This window comes from Papilio polytes, unplaced genomic scaffold (assembly GCF_000836215.1).
Source record: "Papilio polytes unplaced genomic scaffold, Ppol_1.0 DF824002.1, whole genome shotgun sequence".
NCBI classification, from domain to species: Eukaryota; Metazoa; Arthropoda; class Insecta; order Lepidoptera; family Papilionidae; genus Papilio; species Papilio polytes.
The window spans coordinates 467,623-489,798 of record NW_013525202.1 but is presented as its reverse complement, the minus strand read 5'-3'; the positions used below and the strand labels follow the sequence as shown (position 1 = coordinate 489,798).

The 22,176-nt window shown below is 34.1% G+C and overlaps 1 protein-coding gene across 1 annotated transcript in view; it reads left to right on the top strand.

Annotated features, from left to right (window-relative positions):
- The window catches only part of LOC106101250 (protein hu-li tai shao), a 63,160-nt gene that overhangs the window by 37,498 nt on the left and 3,486 nt on the right, over positions 1–22,176 (top strand). Inside the window, exons 4-20 of the mRNA XM_013280410.1 lie at positions 264–448; positions 1,148–1,280; positions 2,883–3,053; positions 4,403–4,570; positions 5,496–5,716; positions 6,388–6,525; positions 6,995–7,089; positions 7,539–7,659; positions 10,563–10,586; positions 12,633–12,743; positions 13,316–13,447; positions 13,924–14,086; positions 14,728–14,823; positions 15,540–15,611; positions 16,813–16,866; positions 17,350–17,352; positions 21,073–21,117. Coding sequence (XP_013135864.1) covers positions 264–448; positions 1,148–1,280; positions 2,883–3,053; positions 4,403–4,570; positions 5,496–5,716; positions 6,388–6,525; positions 6,995–7,089; positions 7,539–7,659; positions 10,563–10,586; positions 12,633–12,743; positions 13,316–13,447; positions 13,924–14,086; positions 14,728–14,823; positions 15,540–15,611; positions 16,813–16,866; positions 17,350–17,352; positions 21,073–21,117 — 1,932 coding nt within the window. The remainder of the gene's footprint in view (positions 1–263; positions 449–1,147; positions 1,281–2,882; positions 3,054–4,402; positions 4,571–5,495; positions 5,717–6,387; positions 6,526–6,994; positions 7,090–7,538; positions 7,660–10,562; positions 10,587–12,632; positions 12,744–13,315; positions 13,448–13,923; positions 14,087–14,727; positions 14,824–15,539; positions 15,612–16,812; positions 16,867–17,349; positions 17,353–21,072; positions 21,118–22,176) is intronic.

The window sequence follows — 22,176 nt, the reverse complement described above, 5'->3', positions numbered from 1 at the left end:
CTTGCTCGTTTGCCATTTTATCATACTTCATACTAATATTATAAATGCGAGAGTTTAGATGGATGGATGTTTGTTAGAATTTGTAGCCTAAACGGCTAAACGGATTTCGTTTAAATTTGGTATAGATGTAGAGGGTAGTCTGGAAGAACACATGGGCTACTCACTTTTTTTTTTAATTCCACGCGGACAAGTCGCGGGTGAAAGCTAGTTGTATATAAAAACAAAGCTCCTATGTAAAAATCGTAGTTAAAATGTGATAATTTTTGTTTTCCAGGATGTCCGCGAGATGGAACGTCGTAAGCGAGTGGAAGCGCTGATGTCGTCTAAGCTGTTCCGTGAAGAGTTGGAACGCGTGTTGGACCAGCAAGCTAATGAAGGTAGCGATGCTCCATTGCTGCAGCGCATCAGGGAGATGGTTGGTGGACGACTGCATACTGGCAGCTTGAGGGTAGGTGATAGCAATTCTATTCAGGTCATTTAGACCTGAATCACAAGGTTACGGTAGTTAAAAGGTTGTTACATGCTGGCTAGAAAGCAAACTTTAGGTAGGATCGTTGACGTATTTTATATAACAAAAGGTGTAGATTAAATATATGTTAATTCCTTCATAGTTAGTCGATGGTTCGGGTTAGTCCATGTCCCCCAAAATTAACATCCTGTGTCATTTGTACTATGGGAAATAAAAATGTTACTATTTTAAAAAAATATTTGAAAACGAGTAATATATTAAACATCATAAAGAATATACAGACAAATTGAGAACCTCCTTTTGGGAAGTCGTCTAATTATAAAAAAAATCTTTAAAATTACTAACTTGAACATGACAATAGGGAATATGCATGCATTTTTTTCTCTTTTTTTAAACGATTCAACTTGTTATAAAATAACCAGAAAACAAATTTGACGCGAAAATATTCAACCATTGAGCTAAAAATACTAAAATTATATTACGACCATTTTCGAGCGACATTTCGAGAGACACGTTAATTTTTTTAATAATAAATCGTCGACGCAATTGTACAAAACAACATATGTAGAAGTTAGAATATTCACTAAACGGGTATTTGGATATCTATTACCCCAATGGGTTATATTTTAAGACATTTTTGTTATGTGTTGTTTTTTTATTAACAATTATTACCCCCAGGGTCCCAGTTGCGTGCTGCCCATCAACGACATCCGAGGTATCGAAGGTGTGGGTTACGAGAAGGGCGAGAAGATCTTGCGGTGTAAGCTAGCGGCTGTCTACCGTCTGGTGGACCTGTTTGGATGGACACAGAGTATGTAATCTATACTAATGTTAGCTCTAACTCCCGACTTTGTCCACGTGAAATATAAAAATATAGCCTATGTTATTCAGCGATAATGTAGCTTTTTAATGGTGAAAGAATTTTTGAAATCGGTCCAGTAGTTTTGAAGTTATATCAATACATACAAAAATAAAAATCTCTCCTCTTTGTATTAGTATTGTTGGCGATGCAATAATCCTATAAAATAAGGATATGAAGTCTTTCGACTAACATCAGGTAATATTGGGTGATTTATGACATTTTCTTGTAGGCGTGGTACTTAGGTATTTCAACAAAATAATTGTCTTGATAATTAGTGTAGTCGTAATCCTCAATATCACAATTCATATTTCCACTAAATAATTATAGATCATAACGATATGTTTCGATTAAGATATTGAATTGACGTCCACCGAACACATGGTCGCGCGCGCACTCCATCGCGACTCAAATGGAACTGACTCGAATAACAAAATGGCCGCCCTACCAGTGCTCGGTGTTCGCCATGGGCATAGAGTAAGCCTACAGATATTTATTTTTTTATTTATTCTTTTGTAAATATTTGAAGCATTGTTCGATCAGATGTAATACACAATGCTAGGCTGAAATGTATATATTTTTATTAATTTGTAAATTTTTTTAAAAGTTGTTTTTGGTTTATTTCTTATTTATTTTACTCGCGCGTACCTCTCGTACGAGATCGTCTCTCTTTCAAGTATAGATGAAGATATTTGTATTTTTGTATGTATTGAAATAACTCAAAATCTACTGGAGCTATTTTAAAAATTCTTTCACCATTAAAAAGCTATATTATCACTGTACTCAGGTATAATAGGCCGTATTTTTATTATTTTTAATTTCACGCAGACAAAGTCGCGTGAAACAGCTAGTTATTTATTTTTATAGTAGGTTTCACCCGTGATTCTGTCAGTTTTGGAATTAAAAAAACAAAATTAACTGCTTCTAGGCTAGAATATAGATATTCGTTTAGCATGTTTTGGCTACAAACTCTAATAAACATCCATCCATTGATATCTTAACTTGGATGTATGTATGTATTGCCGGTCTCGGTGTTCCTGTCCAGTTATAACGTGGGTTTAAGAACAGAGTGAATCGGCACTTGTTGGGCTATCTCGCTCTACCCTTCGGTCGCGTCTTCACTTAACTTAGGTGGAGTCGTCAAGCGCTGGTTTATTTATGTTAAAAAAAATGTATTATTGTTACTACATATCTAAAACGGCTTATCTCAGATGTAGACATTGTTTCAACTTGTTACCGACAGCGCGGCAGCCAAAAATACAAAACACTTTTTTAACAAACTAACACAACTTTATTCAAAACTTATTTACACAAATATATACAAAAAAAACTCAAAACTATCTCGATCACATCTTGACTTCTTATTTTATATATTTTCTTTAACCAACGATAAATGCCTTAGTGGCTACTTTGCAACCTTTTTGGCTGTATACATACTACTTAGCCAAAGAGGTTTTATTTTGCACTCAACAGACATAGTCTAGAAAAACACAGTCAAATTTCGGACGAAACCGCAGGCTAAAGTATCCTTTTGCAATGTTCAATTAATTCCAGCTGGAGTTAGCGGTCAGATCACCGCTCGTCTGAACACGGCTGTGGAGCAAGTGCTGACGACGCCGCGCGGTCTGCTGCCGCACGAGGTGACAGCCTCCTCGCTGGTGAAGGTGGATATGCAGGGCGTGGTGCAGGACCAGGGGACCACCAACTTCCCTGTTAATGTAGAAGGTAAGCCCAGCTTGCTTCTGCTAATCTACGAGTATACTAATGTAAAAAGGAAATGTTTGTATTTTTGTATTTTTATATGTATTGAAATAATTCAAAAACTATTGAGGCGATTTCTTACACTACAATAAAAAGGCCTAATATTAATCCCTTTCAATCTTTTTCTTAAGAGGAAAGGATGAGAAGATATATTTAACCCCCTAAATTGGCAGAATTTTATTTTTTTGAATATCAAAATAATATTCATAGCACTTAGCCTTGATGAACCAAGGTGTTTAGAAAAAAAATTGATGTATCTCTACAGATACACTAACAAGAAAAGGGTTAACGGTGGAGGAGACGCATATGAAGGGGAAAAATCCACTTCATCTGCCTTCTCTGTCGATTAAAGCAACACATCTGCAATTACGGATGTCTGGGCAGCCGTTTCGTCATTTGGTCGTATTCACGTGGCCCCTTTATTTTACCACCTTATAATAAAAAAATGTATTTTTTTATTTTAAGCACCAATAGCTTAATTGTTTTAACGTGTTACCTATTGCGGACGATGGTTCGAATCCCCTCATTCACAAGCCTACAGCTTAGTTGGATTGGTTAAAGGAAATATTAATAAATCAACAAAAAATCGTATCAACAAAAATGTATTTTACGATTTAAATTGTATGTTCAGTAATTTTGAAAGTAGCGCCTTTGGTGGAGAAATTGAAAAGCAGAATATTAACGCGGTATGGACATATGAGACGATGGAGACATAAGCATGAAAGTGTTAAGATTGAATGATGGCTACAAAGGTAGAGGAAGACCGAAGAAAGTATTTTTTTTATAACATAAGGTGCCAAACGAGCAAGCGGCCACTAGAATCCGCCAAAATGGTGAAGTGACCGCTGCCCATAGACATCCGCAATTGCAGATGCGTTGCCTACCCTTGAACGACGGAGGAGGAGACGTACATAAAGAGGATATTTCCCCTTCCTATGCATCTACTCCACCGTCTAATCCACTTCCCCTTCCCAACCTCTCCTTATAAGAAAAGGGTGGTAAAGAGAAAGGGACTTAAATTAGGCCTCCGGCACCACACTCATCAGATGCTACACGGAATTGCTTCCACTTCACGCCTGTCTTCTGTGTGCTCGTGGTATTGCACCGGGCGTTCCGGCCCATTCTTGCTAAGATGTTAACGCGGGCACTACCACTGTATAGATTGTGTGAAAGAGGATATGCTTAAGAATAAGGATTCAGATATGACGGCTGATACAGATGTATGGAGCACATACTGTGCCGACCCTCTATAGATATAAGGGCAAGTTGTAATGAAACTGTATGTTCAGTATTCCAACTATAATGTTATTTAGGTTTCTCTCTACACGCGTCTGTGCACGCGGCGCGCCCCGATGTGCGGTGCGTACTGCACGTGAGGTCGGCGGCCGCGCTCGCGGTGTCCGCGTCGCGGCGCGGCTTGCTGCCGCTGTGTGCTGAGGCCGCGCTGCTAGGACCCCTCGCACAGCATCGCACACCACACGGTAACTTACACACAGCACACAACACACACAGTAGATTTTTTTTTTTAAGTTTTGTTCGCGAGCGCCTGCCACTTTTTGAAGAGCAACGTACATTACAATTGGCATTCGAATCTTGTAACTAACGGAGTACACGCATCCCTCTTGGCACAAATCTGTTTTATTTAATTTCTCCGTATTATCGACCAAATATTTACAAGTTTTTTAAGCTAGCGCTTGACCACGATCCCACCGACTGAGAGTGAAGATTTGGTCGAAAGATGGTACGCGCTACCCTAATAAATACGCATTCACTGTTTTCTTGAACGTCATATCTGGACCGAAAAACCGACGCTGGCAACTTATTCCAAACCTTCGCAGTATGCACAAGGATAGAAGAAACTTCTTTGTTCGAACTCGCGGAATATCAACTGCAAAAGGATGGGTTCCGGCTATATACTGGCACTGATAGCAATAACATCTCTACTTATCCTACTGCAGGTTCCACCGGGTTTTCCTCTAAATAACTCTATCGGTAATAAATAAGACTGATAACAATCTATACTTCTATACTATTATAATGAAGTGTTAACACACACTTTGTTGCCTAAGATGTCAGCAATTACAACATAATTTGGATAATTATTTTCTTAATAAAAAGCCCTCCACTTACGACACGCTTTAGGCTATATATTTTCACGCCACGGGACGCCATTAAACTTAGGGTGTAAATATTTTGGATGAAAACCCTAATGTGGGAAAGAGACCATAAGTCGCTGCCAACATCAAGGAAGCAAGGTGGTCTTCATGTCATTTTGACATTTGTAATCGATAATTTGACAAATGAAAGCAATAAAGTAAAATGTTAATAAATTTCTATGGACGAAGTCGCGAGCAACAGCTAGTTTCCTCATAAACATCCAATTTAATAATAAAATTCATCCAATAGGTAACCTAGATAACGAAGAGCGCGATAAATTGGTCCGTGCACTGGGCCCCAGCGCCAAGGTGCTGATGCTGACCAGCAATGGTGCGTTGTGCTGCGGCGCCACGCTGGAGGAGGCCTTCTTCCAGGCCAAGAACTTGAACACCGCCTGTGAGGTCCAACTCCGCGTCTCCAACCAGCCTCTGGATGATCTGTTTCTCTTGGATGAGGAGACCAGGCGTCAGGTGAGTTGAGAGGAGAGGAAATGGGGGGGATGTTGAAAGAAATTTCTGTCTTTGTTCATAAATGCATCTGTATTCTAATTTTTTTAACTTCCGTTCTTTTTAATAATGGTATTGCTGTAAAAACATTTGAATAAAACGTCGATTTTTTTATATTATGAGATGGCAAACGAGCAAGCGGCCATCTTAATCCACCGATATGTAAAGCGACCTCTGCCCATTACAGCGCTGCCTACCCTTCATTGACGGAGACGCACATAAAGAGAACATTTTTTCTTCCTATGCGTCTCCACAGTCAAATCCACTTTTCCTTATCATCCTTCCCTCTTAAGAAAACGGTGAAAAGGAAAAGGGACTAAAGTTAGGCCTCCAGCACCACACTTATCAAAGTGTACGCGGAATTACTTCCACTTCACACCTGTCGTGGTCGTGGTGTTGCTGGGGCGAGCCCTACAGTGCGAAGATGTTAAAGCGGGCTCTACCACTGTTATATACCTTTACCTTTCAGAGAAAGTACTGGTGTAAAAATGTTATTCAATTCTTTGTCTATATTTCTTAAATTATAGTTATAGGCAAAGAATCTCAAATGGAAATGTCATATAATGACCATTTAGCTCTTTTAGCGAGGATAATTAGCTATTTACTGTTTTTATTTATATTAAAAATGTTTGTAGATCTACGAATCATCCCGCAAGCCGCCAGCTGATACCAGCAAGTGGCGAGTTGGTGGTGAGGAGTTCGAGGCTCTGATGCGGATGCTGGACAATGCTGGATTCCGCACTGGATATATATATAGACATCCACTTATCAAGGTAATTAAAACATCATCTATACTTCTATACTATTATAATAAAGCGTAAACACACTTCTTTGTTGCCTAAGATGTCAGCAATTACACCATATTTTTGAATAATTCTTGTTTTAATAAAAAGCCCTACACTTACGTCACGCTTTAGGCTATGTATTTTGACGCCATTAAACTTAGGGGGTAAATATTTTGGATAAGAACCCTAATGTGGGAAAGAGACCATAAGTTGTTGCCAATATCAAGGAAGCAAGATTGCTAAGGTCATGTCATGCCATTTTGACATTTGCAATTGATAATTTGACACATGTAAACAATAAAATAAGATTTTCTTAATTTTATGCGGATGAAGTCGCATGGGAACAGCTAGTTTAAAGACATGTGTGAAGTCCCGCGGTAATTTAGGGTAGGCTCTCACTGTTTTACTGAGTGACGATTTTTACGTAGTTTTTTTTACTAACCTCTTTATATCTTAGAACGATGTACCGAAGCCTAAGAACGACGTGGAAGTACCACCGGCTGTCTCCTCGCTTGGTTATCTTCTCGAAGAGGAAGAACTCTACAAGCAAGGGTGAGTAGTCAAAGAATTTAATTTCCTTCCCACATTAAAATGTGGCAAATTTTGAATTTTAATATGACAAGGCAGAGCTGAGTGTCGATGTCTCAGTGGTTTGAGCACTTGACTTTTCTAAAGGTTTTGGATTCGAATCCTGTACCAATGTGATTTTCTATTTTTTTAATATCATACTAATATTACGTATAAAGTTTGGATGGATGGAAGGATGGATGTTTCTTAGAGTTTGTTGCCTAAACTGTTGAACGGATTTCGATGAAATTTGCTATAGATGTAGAGGATAGTCTGGAAGAACACATAGGCTACTCATTTTTGCGCGGACAGAGTCGCGGGTGAAAGCTAGTATGTACATATCCATGAAGAAATTCAAAGATATGTGTGAAATGCAGCATGACGATGATAAAATTAATTGTTTCTTGTATAAAGAAGAATCTGCAATCCCTCAGGTTATGGAAGAAGGGTCAAGGAAAGACCGGGGAGCGCACCCGCTGGCTGAACTCCCCCAACGTCTACCAGAAGGTCGAGGTCCTGGAGACAGGCACCAGCGACCCCAAGAAGATCACCAAGGTAGAATACCTGCGCGTCGAGGCTGAGTAGACCGACTCGGTCTACTGGTCTACTGGCCGGTCTTTTGAGTAGACTTTGTATGTAGACTGAAAACATTCACAGTTCATATTTCATATTATTGAAATTGTTTATTTAAAAATCTAAAAATCACTGGTTTTATAGAAAATTTCTTTATCTAGATTTCAGTCTATGTACAAAGTCTAGAAATTATATTATCCAAAGTTGTATTTCCGTTAGTAAAGCTCTTGTAAGACTAGAAAACGTCTATATTCAAATACTCTAATAAAAGTGGGTTTTTATTGTATCCATACCAAAAAAAAAATTAGATTTAATGTTGCTTATTATGACGCAATGACATAGAATTTAGTATTGGCACAAAAATAACTAATTTTTAATGTTAACCCACCAAGATTAATACTTTTGAAATATCCGGCTCGAAGGACCTAATTTAAGTCCCTTTCTCTTTACCACTCTTTTCTTACAAAGAGAGGTTGGGAAGGGGAAGTGGATTAGACGGTGAAGGAGATGCATAGGAAGGGGAAATATCCTCTTTATGTGCGTCTCCTCCGTCGTATAAGGGTAGGCAACGCATCTGCAATTGTGGATGTCTATGGGCAGTCGCTTCGCCATTTAGGCGGATTCTATTGGCCGCTTGCTCGTTTGCCACCTAATGTTATAAAAAAAAACCTTCGTCTCAAAACTACTCTACTGTTTGTCAGAATTCAACGTATGTAGTGAACGTTATGTACTATATTAAGATATTTAAAAAATATATAGGGACTAAATAACTTTTTTTCACTGGTACTTTCTCTGAAAGGTACTACAGTAGAACCTCGATAACTCAAACCTCTATAACTTCAAAAAATATGTTCCCTTCCCATCAGAGCTCAAAACCTCTACAACATAGACCCTTGATAACTCAAAAGCTTCTATAACTTCAAAAAAAATATGTTCCTTTCCCATCAGAGCCCAAAACCTCTACAACATAGACCCTTGATAACTTAAAAACCACTATAACATCAAAAAATAATATGATCCTTTCCTATCAGAGCCCAAAACCTCTACAACATAGACCCTTGATAACTTAAAACCTCTATAACTTCAAAAAATAATATGTTCCTTTCCCATCAGAGCTCAAAAACCTCAACAACATAGACCCTTGATAACTTAAAAACCTCTATAACTTCAAAAAATAATATGTTCCTTTCCCATCAGAGACCAAAACCTCTACAACATAGACCCTTGATAACTTAAAAATCTCTATAACTTCAAAAAATAATATGTTCCCTTTCTATCAGAGCTCAAAAACCTCAACAATATAGACCCTTGATAACTTAAAAACCCCTATAACTTCAAAATTAATATGTTCCCTTCCTATCAGAGCTCAAAACCTCTACAACATAGACCCTTGATAACTTAAAACCTCTATAACTTAAAATATTTTGTGTTTCCCTTGGACTTTAACTTATCGAGGTTCTTCTGTACTTCAGTTGTCAAGTATAGTGTTTCGTGTTGACATGTAAGAAACATTTTATTACATAATAAGCTCCATCTTTTATTAAAAATATAAACTAAGCAGTGTCACTTAAATGTTAAAATTTAAATATTCATAATGTGTCTAAATAAAATAGATTAGTTTGACAATTCATTTCAAATTTAGTAGGGATGGGTTGTGTAATCAGTCATGAATCTTATCGATTTTCAGTTTTTTTTATTATAGTAGTTGGAATCGATAGATTTATAGTTAAGAGAAAAAACACTGTTTTCTCAAATTAATAATGACCATAACAACTAATGAGAGTAAATATATATTTATTACTACTACAGCTGTACGTAATCGAATTGGATTTCGCTATTATTTCTGTCATCCCTAAATTCTCTACACTATAATCAATACTGGAATTGTCCTCTAAATTAGTTAATAAGAAAATAATTTTAGTTGAGTTTGATAATTATTTAAACCGAATATCGATAGTTCATAATAGTTCGCTGCGTGTTTCGTCACTACGATACCTGTCTAAGTGCGGCATTTTTCATACAAATTGCTAGACACTTCATATGCGTCATTTATCAAACTAATCTATCTTATTTAGACAAACTATAACGATATTTATTGGAAAACAATAAAAATGTTTCAAGTGAAGTGTCAACTATGCCTCCTCTATATATTTTTTAATCTCTTTGGTTATAAAAAAATACACAATATTAGATATATTCAGATATAATTTCAATGTTTTTTGTAATTGAAAATGGTTTTTTTCGTATTTTTATCAGACATCAAGTAATTGTATGGTTATTTTTTTACTAGAAATTACCTACAATTATCTAGGTTTTAAATTCTTATTACTGAAACTAAATCATTCGTATATTTTATAATCTATCAACATTCCATAAAAAACGGGCGTTTTTTTGGTTTTGTATATTTTTTTATATTTTTTTTATTGTATCGTATTATAAAAGGTTGTTTAATTATTTCAGAGGTTGTCAATTATTTTTTGTGACGTAGAGACTGTTTTTTTTTTCTTTAAAAAATTTAATCACTGTTAGGTCTAAAATGGTTTAGGATTTAATATATTTAGTTGAGAACGCTCAAATCTGTTTACAAATCAACGAAAAATAATATAGACATATAGAAGTTGTATGCATTTCAAAAATTGTATTGAAAAATATGGCAAAAAATTTTTTCTAAGTTCCTAAAAATTTTTCGCCCTAAAAAGTTTTTTGCTTGTCTTTTGCTTATGTGCTTTTTTGTCGTATATTAAAAACATTTATGAGATAAAAAAATAACAGAATGTTTATTTTTTTGAAATGAAATGCTTTTGAAGTTACGGACTAATTTTTTGAGGTTTTTTTTTGTTGTTTAGTTTTTTAATATGTGTGACTAATATAGTAATGTTTTCCAGTGGGTGGACGCTAACAACGAAGAGGTAAATAATGTTTATGATACGACATAACCTCTCTTCGACTCCATAACTTTTTCTTTAACTTTTTTTTTATTTCAGTGTAAACTTTACTAGTAAAGGCCATTTTTTTCAAGGTTTTTAAACTATAGAGACGTGCATATTTAGGTTTTTTTCAATTTTTTTCAGATCTAAGACATTGTTTTTTATTAATATTTTAAATAAGGTGTTTTTGTTTATGTTAAATGATAAAAAAATGGTAACAAAACATGGTAAAAAATGCATTCTTATGCATTTTTTAATATTTTCTATGCGTCCCCTCCCCTGTCGATGGAAGACAACGTATCTAATTACGGATATCTATGGGAAGCGGTCGCCTCGCTATTTCGGCGAAATCAGATTGATATAAAAAATCTCTATTTTGTACAATATAGAGAAAAAATTAACTAGCACTTTGCAAAAAAAAACAGCGCGCAGTGAATGGACATTTTTCTTTACATAAAAGGCCTTTATTAGTTTCTGAATTCTTTTTCCTTTCTTCTCTCTTGATTTCTATTTTTTCTGTTCTATATTGTATAACAGTGTATGGAAGGGTAGGGGACATAACTTTCAGCTTAAGTCCATCGGTATCGGGTTGCTTTAAGCTAATAAGCTATAAGTTATACTTCTTTAATTAGTTTTGAATTAACATGAGAAATACAGTCACTTTTAAGTTAAATGTAGTGGCAAGTAAGTGTTAGGAGTTTTAAAAAAAAACTTTTAAACTGAATTTTTTATGAATCGATTTTATTGTAAGGTTTTTTAGCCATGAAATATTGATTCTGGGTTTATAGTGTGTGTAATACTTGAATTAAACTACGTGTAAATTTTCGCATGTATTTGTACAATACGTTCTTTTGTACAGTCGCGGAAATTTGCAGTGTTTCACTTTACGAATTGCCTTGTTCATTGCAAAGAGAAACTCAGCCTAATACAAATTAGTAACAGTGAGTGTCGAAGGGATAATAAAAAGGCCGGCAACGCATCTGTAGCTCCTCTAGTGTTGCGGATGTCCATGGGCGACGTAGACCACCGCGGTGTTGTCGACGCTCGTTTGCCCCCTTCTCATATAAATAAAAACATATCGACAAATTAAGTACCTCCTTCTTTTGGGAAGTCGGTCAAAAAGAAGCCGTAATAATCGACTTTTTTCGTATGTTGTTTTAAATTTTTCAAACTATTGTAGTTTTTTATTGAAACACCATCAATTTTCCTGATTGTACATATTGTACAACGCGCCAATACCCTAATGGCTCAGGGTACGGATCTTATGGTCGAGGGTTCGAATCCCGCCATTTGACTAATGTCGTGAACAATATCCTAGCACAAGCCTAGAGCTTTGTTGGAATGGTTAAAGGAAATATTAGTAAATTATCAAAATTTTTTTTTTTTTTTATACTAAAAAAACAAGGGAAAGAGGGCGTGTAAATATTCATTGTAAAATATTCTACTAACAAAATTGTTTCTTAATTAACTAGGCTTTATAAAGAAGTATAACTCATAATGCGTGCTAAGAAAAGTAAAAAATTTAATTTGATTTTTTCATATTTTTTTAACTGTCAAGAGCATTTCAAATTATACCTTACCCTGGTTTTTCAAATGGTGTTGAAAAAAAAATGCCATTTGATGTAAATGCATCGAGTATGTACAGTGTAGGGCCGAGAAAATGAAAAAAAAAAACACAAATTTTGTAAAAAATGTTGCCACATCAATCCTAATATTCCTGTCAAAGCATCCCGAAATTCATAAAATCCTTCTTTTTTTTCTCTATATTTTTTTTATTAAAGAAAACTGAATTTTTTAGCTTTGCATGCATTGCCATTAAAAAAAATCTGTACACGCTCGATGAGTTTGCCAGGATGTTTTTTCTTTTTTTATTTTTCTCTCGCATAGCACATTCTCCTTGCCACTAAAAACCTTTGTAACCTAACCTTAACCTGCTTGCTGGCAACATTTTTACTAATTTGTACTTTTTTCTTTTTCCCCTACGCTGGATGACTTCGGTATGTGTTTTCGAACATTGGACCTTGCCAGTGGGTTCAAGATGGATCGCCGGCACACTCCAGCACTCCAGTCAAGATAGATACACTACAGTTTGTGCCTAAAAACACCAACCCTAAGGAATTCAAGCAATTGCAGCAGCAGGTAAGTTAATGTTATCGTAATACTGTAGTTCTTTTTTCTGCCGACTGGCGTTAGTGTGTTAATGAAGTTTGAATTTTGTCATAGATTAGTTATATTCCAGATTTGAAACCATGTTTCAATTTATTTGAGTTAATTATAGGAAATTTATTTATTTTATTGGGAATAAATTGAACTCTCCTTATTTAGTTACTTCCTTCACTGTCTTATGTATTCCTTTAATAAGTGTCTCCTTGCATTTAGTGCCTTCTTTCACTAAGTGTCTCCCTAAATTCACTAAATGCACCTAGTGTCTTCCTGAACGTAGTGTCTCCCTTCATTAGCGTCTCCATTCTCACTTCATTGATTATCTCCCCTAATTAAAAGGTTCCCTCCCTTTAAGTGTCTTTTTTCACTAAATGTCTTTCTTAAACAAATGTCTCCATTTACAAAGTGTCTTCTTTTAGCGCTTCCTTTTACTAAGTGTCTCTTAACTTTTCTCTTAATTAAACGGACCATTCATTAAGTGTCATGTTACCTTTGTTCACAATATTTATTTTACCATATTGTACGTCCATTATACGTTGACCCTCCAGATAAAGGAGAACCGTCGCGCGGACAAGATCAGCGCGGGTCCCCAATCGCACATCCTGGAAGGTGTGACCTGGGACGAGGCGGCGCGGCTTGTCGGCGAGGATGCGGTTAACACGCACACTGGAGACCATGTTGTGAGTAATGGAGATTGTTAGAAAGAGATAGCTTATTGTGTATTGTCTGTGTGTGAGAGAAATATGAACAGATTGTAACTGACTTGTGTGTTAGAAAGGCATAAGAATATGAGCGATTTTTTGCTGTCTATTGTGTGGATTGTGTTAAAGAGAAAAATATGAGCGGATTGTAACTGTCTTGTATTAGGATTTTGTGTTAGAGAGGGATGGGAATGTGAGCTATGTTTGTCTCTTTCACATGTAAGAATAAGGGAATTCTAAACAATTAAATGTTTGAATTGTGTTCTAGAATTATCTCATGTTATTTTTAATTAAATACAGTATTAATAGTTGTGTGTCGATTATAAAACGTAGCTAAATATTTCTGGCAAAACGTTTCGTAACTTTTAAAATAGATGGCGCTGATTCAAATTGCCAATGTACGTCAATAGATGGCGCTGTTAATTTTTCATTTAATAAGCATTTGACGTGATCAGGTACTTATGGGTGCAGCCTCCAAGGGTATAATCCAGCGCGGGTACCAACATAACGCGACGATGTACAGCGCGCCCTACGCAAGGAATCCATTCGACCACGTGACGGATCGCGAAATCGATGAATATAAACGTATTGTGGAGAGGAAACAACGCGGGAACGAATGTATGTATAAAAAAAACTTGGCAACACAAACAAAATCAGAAACAAACATAAACTAAATGGGGAATAATAGAATTGTAATAAAAAAACCCGGGAACGAATGTATGTATAAAAAAAAACCTTAAAAACACAAACACAATCAGAAATAACAAAAAGAAACTAAATGGGGAAAAATAGAATTGCAAATAAAAGATTATAATGCTGACTGGATAATAGACTTACTACTAATATTGTAAATGTTTGTATTTTTGTCAATTTTATACGTAAAAACTACTGATGAAAACTCGTTTGCCATCTTATAATATACTAATACTTATAAAGAGGAAGGATTTGTATTTTTGTATTGAAATAACTCAAAAACTACTGGGTCAATTTTATTCTTTCGCCATCAGAAAGGTAATTTATCTGTGAATAACATAAGCATTTTTTTAATTTCACGGGGACGAAATCACGAGCAACAGCTAGTCTATACTAATATTATAAAGAGGAATTTTTTTTTATTTTTGTATTGAAATAACTCAAAAACTACTGGGTCAATTTTAATTCTTTCACCATCAGAAAGGTCATTTATTTGTGAAGACAAGCATTTTTTATTATTTTTTTTTAATTTCACGGGCATGAATATAAATATATTTTTTTAATAGATGACACGGATCTTTCTGAGTCGGAGGCTGTGAGCGGTGCGCAGGTCACCTCCCCTGCCAGCGCGCCCTCGGAGACAGAGGAGGAGTCCCGCGATGGTATGTAAATGTACAAAAGAGATTGAACAAATTTTCACAGGTACTTTCTCTGACAGGTTAACTTGTCAAGTTTAGTGCCAACTTGTATTGACATAATACATTTTACTAAATTACAATAGGTTCCAACTTTTTAAACAAAGTAAATAGAGTGAGATTATGTGAAAAAATATCTGGAATAGTTACGGTTCTGGGATTCATTAATTTAGTTTTTTAATGTTTACTCGATCATTCTGCAACGGTTCAACATATCTTATTGAAAGGCACAGATATAAAACAAAGTCTGGAGTACACATGGGATAAGCTTCATCACGAGAAATGTCTGGTTCCCGAGGGATACGTAGTTGTTATTTATAAAGTTCGTTTGTCTTCTAATACCACGCGGACAAATTCGCGGAAAACAGCTAGTTTAAAATATATTTTCGTCCCATTTAACTACGAATATAATAAATATTAAGATTCAGAATACGTCCCCTTAGACTTATTCTGGATGTCTAGGCAGCATTCGCTTCGCCATTTTGGCGTATTCAGATAGCCCTTTGGTCATTTGCCATTTATTATGTAAAAAAATGTAACTATCTAAGCTACTGATTACAAAACACAATTATAAGTACATGTAATTATTTTTTGTATAACAACGCCATCTATCGGTGTAAAAAATCTCATTTTTAATCAGCTAAGTTTTCAACTAGTACTTAAAATGTCTACCTACTTTCTAGAACACCGAGTGCTACGGATAGAGACTAAGCAAGTGCCAGTGCGCAGTCAGCCCGAGTTAGTGCTTAGCGATGGTGAGTGTACACAAATATACTAAAAAACATGTTTTTACAGACATTCAAATAAATAGACGAGGCAATATTTTACTGGTACTTTGAAAGGTGTTAGTTGTCAAGTTGTCGTGTTGACATGTAATTTAACATGTAAAAAAAACACTCAACTTATTAAAAAAACTAAAAAAATATAAAAAATCACTATTTATTGACCAAAAAATCACAAAAAATAAATAAATTTAAATACAATTATATTGATATTTTGAGGTTATCAATAGCGTTAGTTGTGAAAAATGTCTCTGAAGTGTCAACTATGCCTACTCTATGTATTTGAATCTCTTTGTTTTCGTGTTTTTAAATTTAATTGAACGCCTTTCTTTAGTATATAGCTACAAGTTTAAAATAGTTGAATTTTTTTGACTTTTTTCCTTGATTTTTTTTTGCATTTAAGCATGTATTGCATTGTGAAGATTCTTTGACTAAAGAACATTTTGTTTCGTAATTAAATTATAATATGAATTTCGTTCAATCGTTTAGGCTACAATCTAACATCCATCCATCTAAACTTTTACATACATATCTATACTATTATAATAAAGCGTAAACACACACTTCTTTGTTACCTAAGATGTCAGCAATTACACCATATTTTTGAATAATTCTTTTTTTAATAAAAAGCCCTACACTTACGTCACGCTTTAGTCTATATTTTCACGCCATTAAACTTAGGAGGTAAATATTTTGGATATAAACCCTAAAGTGGGAAAGACTATAAGTTGTTGCCAACATCAAGGAAGCAAGATAGTCATGTCATGTCATATTGACATTTGCAATTGACAATTTGACAAGTGTAAACAACAAAAATATTTTTATGTTGAAGAAATCGCACGGGAACAGCTAGTTTATAATATTAGTAAGATTAAAAATCCACTCCCATCTGTGAGAACCTACCCTTAGCGTCAAATTTTACTGAAATTACGATATTAACGTCCACGATAGTATGTTGCTATGTTTTTATTATTTTTTTCATACTAATATTATAAAATGCGAAAATTTAGATGGAGGATAGTCTAGAAGAACACATAGGCTAGTCACTTTTGTTTATTTTCATTCCACGCGAACGAAGTCGCGGGCGACAGCTGGTATTTTATAAATGTTCTTTGGTCAAAGAATTGTAGACATGTGCAGAATTAGTATGATGCATGGTATTTCCTCTCCGTAGTTGATACGACCGATTTCCTGAAGGCGGAGCGGGAGCACGCTGATATGTCTAGAGGTTAGTTCTAGCTTAGATCCTATCTAGGTCCTGCCTAATGTGATACATTCTGATTACCTCGAGTTAGCTTTTAACGTAATAATAGTTTACATATATCTGTTTATATCGAAGTGTTTCGAAAATTGACTTTTTATCAATGATGCATTTGCAAATAAATTAGTGATTCGAGAGCGTTAAAAAAACGCAAACGCCGCACTAGCGCTTTTTTAACGTCTATCTAATATTTTACATTGTATCTGTTTATATGGAATCGTTTTTAAAATTGACTTTTTAGCAATGTTGCATTTGCAAATTGAATAAGTGATTTTTAGCGTTAAAAAAACTCATACGCCGCGTTAAAAAAGTGCTAGTGCGTTTTTTTAACGTTTTTCTAAAATATATATAACTGTTCAAATGGGAGCGTTTTTAAAGTAGACTTTTTAAAAATGTTGCATTTGCAAATTGAATAAGAGATTTAGAGCGTTAAAAAAACGCATTTTTCAGAATGTATTACGTATTATGCATGAAGTGACTGAATTTTGCATTTTTACTTTTTATTTCTATTTGTGTTAAAAATACTAAAATCGTGCACACCTTTGACTAAACTCTCGCACAACTGTTTAGTTTCTAGTACTAAGAGCTTATATGGAGGTGCATAACTCGATGTTTAGTTTAGACAGTCGCACGACTGTCGTGCGACTGTTAAGTCAAAGGTGTGCGTGCGCTCTAAATGATTAATCTTATTAATATGGTCTGTGGTATTAAATAAGAAACTAATAAATTGGTGATTCGGTTTTTAAAGTTTAGTATCTAACAAGATCGTGAGATCGTAAGGTTTTTTTTAAATATAATAAAGCGTAAACACACTATTTTGTGGCGTAGGATGTCAGCAATTACAGCAAATCTTTGGATAATTCTTTCTTTCATAAAAAGCTCTAAACTAACATGCTTTAGGATATAAATTTTCACCCTTTTAAACTTAGGGGGTAAATTCGAAATAATCGTAATGCGGGAAAGGGACAACAAGACAATTGTTAGCCAATGGCAACAGCCGTCGTTGTCATTTGTGCATTTGAATTTTCTTTTGCAAATAGAGTTTTTATAATTTCATGCGGATAAACCCGCACGTGAACAGCTAGTTTTAATCTGAAAATTATTCTTCAAAGAATCAGAGCGTGATCCCAACTTACTTTCTGATGATGAAGTATTCTTGGATTCGACGGCGTCTACTGGTACGTCAAGTATCACAGCGCCGTCTACTGTTGTTATCAGGCAATATACTGCGCACGAGCCTGTGTTAGGACATGTGAAAGGTGAGAGAGATAGGGTTTCGGTGGGTTAGAGCGAGATGGGTATATGTCTGTGAGTTGCTTATTCTGGAGTTGGAATGTATGAAAGTGGAATGAATTTATGAACTAAATGTGCTTGTGTTTTTGCTTTTTTTACCGTCTTGTGTCGCAAATTTCACTTTGTCAATATTGTTGAGACATTATAAAGAATTATTCATCAGACATTATAAAAGATGCAATGAAATAACCTAATGTTTTTGGGGTATTCTCTACTGATCATGCAGTCGAGGGTTTAAATCCTGGCATTCGATTATCGTTAACCATATCCTTGCACAGGCTTTATGAAGCTTATTTGGAATAGTTAAAAATAATAAATAAACAAAAAAGGATTTATTTTAAAAATAAACCAAATTAAGCTCGCAAAGGTGAAATAACTTACTGTTGTAGAGGAGATATGAGGAGATCCAAACATTTCACAATTGTTCATGCTTGAATCCATTTGCTTTATGTAACATTAACTTGCTTGTTAACACAGGTAACCTAACCGAGAATGTTCTAGAAGACGTCCTCACATCTAACAATCGTTCCAAGCACAGCTTTCCCCGCAACCCTGGCTTCAGTGACGTCATCCTAAAATATGAATCCGATATCAAAAAACACCCGAAATGTAAAATCAATTTAAACACAAAAATGTCTACAAAAGATCTAGTTATATATAAAAATGAATCAGGTAGTTTGTCCAGTCTGAATTCGATACCATCTATAGAATGGGACGGTAGACGTAAAATTGATTATTTATTTCGTACACGATCGTTGCCAAGGCAACGGACTAGTTCCTTAAACAATCTTTACAGGACTTACTCTCATAGTGGATTTGTTAATTCTTTTATTAAGGACCCTGAGCCTAACCATTTTCATGTCCCAAGAAATCGTTCTTATAGTACAAGTAACTTAACTTACAGAGGAAGTGAGGAATCTAAATTAAAAAATTCCTATTCAGTTTACTATTCTTCAGATAATATTAATCAACGTGTAGAGGTTAATTCTGAAACGAAAATTAATATAGTTAAAGTAACGGAGAAATCAGTACCTGTTTTTAAAATTGATGTCAACGAATTTGTTGAAAGCCAAGAATTTAATGAGGATAATTATCTAGAAATGAGTAATAGTTTTTCAGGTGATAATCAAACTATTATTGAAAATAAAGAAACGGAAGTTGTAAATGATAGAAATGAAGATTTAACAAGTGTTAATATAGAAATGTCTGATAAAGATTCAAATCCAGAGATTGAGGGAGAATATCACAGTTTTCATGATGATTTTGAAGACGCAGTATATAATAGTCCTGTTAAAAAATTAGTAGAAAAAGATATCAGAGATTATTCAGTACCTATAAATTTTTTTTGCTCGGATTACGGAAGGAATGATGTCCAAACATATTCTCCAAGAAAATGTGACTTACAGAGAATACTAGAACCGATTCTAGAAGAATCTAAAAGTTTAAATAGTGATGAATCTAACAATTTTACATGTATTGAAAATACTAAAATAGATTTAACGATTCCAACATTAAAGTCGGAAATTATTCAGAGGAGTCGGAAAGAAGATGAGAGAAAAGATATTTCTTCTAATAAAGAAATTAAAAATGAACGAGAGAATATAACCGATGAAAATATATTTCGTATACCTTATACAAAAGATTCTAAAGTCAAAATGCTAATACAAGATTCAGCTAGATTTAGTTACAGTAGCGTAGCCAGTTCCGAAACAGCTTTAAGCTTTGATTCCATTGTTGAATTTGAAAAACTAGAAATAATTTCAGAAATTATTGCCATTATTATCAACAGAATTGATTTTGATAATATAAATCTTATAAATGACGATAAAAATAATAATAATTTAATAGAAAATGCAAGTGTTAATAAGGAAACATGTATAGAAACATTCGAAACATTTTCTATCGCAGAAATAATTAAAGAAATAGAAAGAAATGAAAGTTTGAACTCAACAAATGACAGTAATTTGCAAACAGAAAGTCATAAAATAGTAGAAGCTATTATTTACTATATTTACGATAAATCCTTTTATATAGTGACACAAAAAAATAAACAAAAACAAACCAAAAGAGTAATCACAGTAGTGGATAATGAAGATATATTATTCACTACTACTCCATTATTATTATATACTGAAGATTTAACAAGAGAATTAAAACATGAAGCAGATTTAAATAATATACATAAAGAAACTAACAAAAATATTCCGACTGATGGTAAATTTAATGAAACATTTGACGACAATGCAAATATAAAAGATACAATCATGTTAGTTAGTAAAGATTTTGTTTTGAATACAAAATCTCCAAATGATTCACCATTAGATATGTCTTTGGAAGTCGAAAGTAATATAAAGTTAGTAAAAAAGGATTTAGATACTTTAGATACTGATGTAAGTTCAAATAAAACTTATATTTTAAAACAAGATACAGAAGATTCTGATTCATTGAATGAAACGTTTGTTTTAGATAACGAAATGGATACAGGTTTTTTAGTATCAGAGTTCAGTCGATCTTCATCTCCGAGAAGGTGGAATTCAGTATTCGATTTATGTACGGAATCACCTATTAAGAATACTAAAGATGTAGAAAGTGACCTCAGTGTGTTATACGAAAGGAATGCCACATTATTAGGGTCACCTTTCATCAAACAAGCGCCAGTTATAGCGATGTCACAAACAGAAAATAAAGGAGGTCTAAAGTATTGGTTATCATTCGATGATAGTCTACCAGATGGAGAAAATAAAAGTTTCATAAAAAATAAAAAAAATCGTGATAAAATACCCAGTTTCTATTCTCTAGGTTTTAACACACGTGTGCGAACAAATATAATTAGTGTATATAAAAATGATAGTTTACTAAATTCGAATAGTTTTAATACAGCGTCAACATCGAATAATTATAGTACATGTGAATCTATTCCTATCGATAATAAAAACGATTCTGAAAGAAAGATATACGATTCGAAAATCGATTGGAAATCGAGCGGCTGTCGACAATATTCGAGTTGGCCTCCGTACGAAGATACTGTGTTTTATCGGTTACTATCGAAATTCAGAATGTCGGAAAGTTTTGATCCGAGTACAGTTATGTTAGAAAACAGTTTATGAACGATTTTCTGTAGATAATTAGAAAAAAAACCTTAATTTCGATGAATAAAGGTACTTTCACAGTTAAAGATAGCCGAAAGCGTAGCTATAGCTATAAAAAAGATATAATAAGTACAAAGTAACGCACAAACTGGTGAGTAATAGGATGCTATATTTTGATTTAGTATTTATTTTATAAAGCTTGCGACACACAATGAATAGGACTCAATAGAAAAGCAGTTTATGCATTTCGTGGGAAAAAAACTCTGTTTAGTTTCGAAGTATTTTTTTTTAAATAAAGTAGGTGAAGAATTTACGGTTTAACAAAATATTTTTAAACTGTATTTTCATTGACTATTATAATTAAGATACAATTATCTTCCAATTTATAAAAGTGTTATAATTAAAAAAAAAATTCGGGTTTTCTTTGATATTTTTTTGTTTTTTTTTTGTACGCACGCATGCCTTGTTAATTTTGTAAGATTATTTGAATTTTTTCTTTTTTATCTGTGCTGTTTGTTTTGCTCTGTACTTGTATTGCTATATGGTTTGATGGAATTTAATACTTGTAAATTATAGACCGACAAATTTATTTGACCCGGTGTGCAAAATGCAATAACTCGAGATCTTTTCAAAAAATGACTTAACTTTCAACATAATCTTATTTGTCTTGTTATATTTATTATTTTTCTCGTGACTTTGTCCCCGTGATAATAACCTATGTTACTCACAGATAAATTACCTTTCTAACGGTGAAAGAATTTTTAAAATCTACCCAGTAGTTTTTGAGTTATTTCAATACATACAAAATAAGAAATCTTTCCTCTTTATATTACCGTAATACCCCGCTTAATTAATTATATTAAAAATATTAAACTGCGCCATCTCATTATATCAT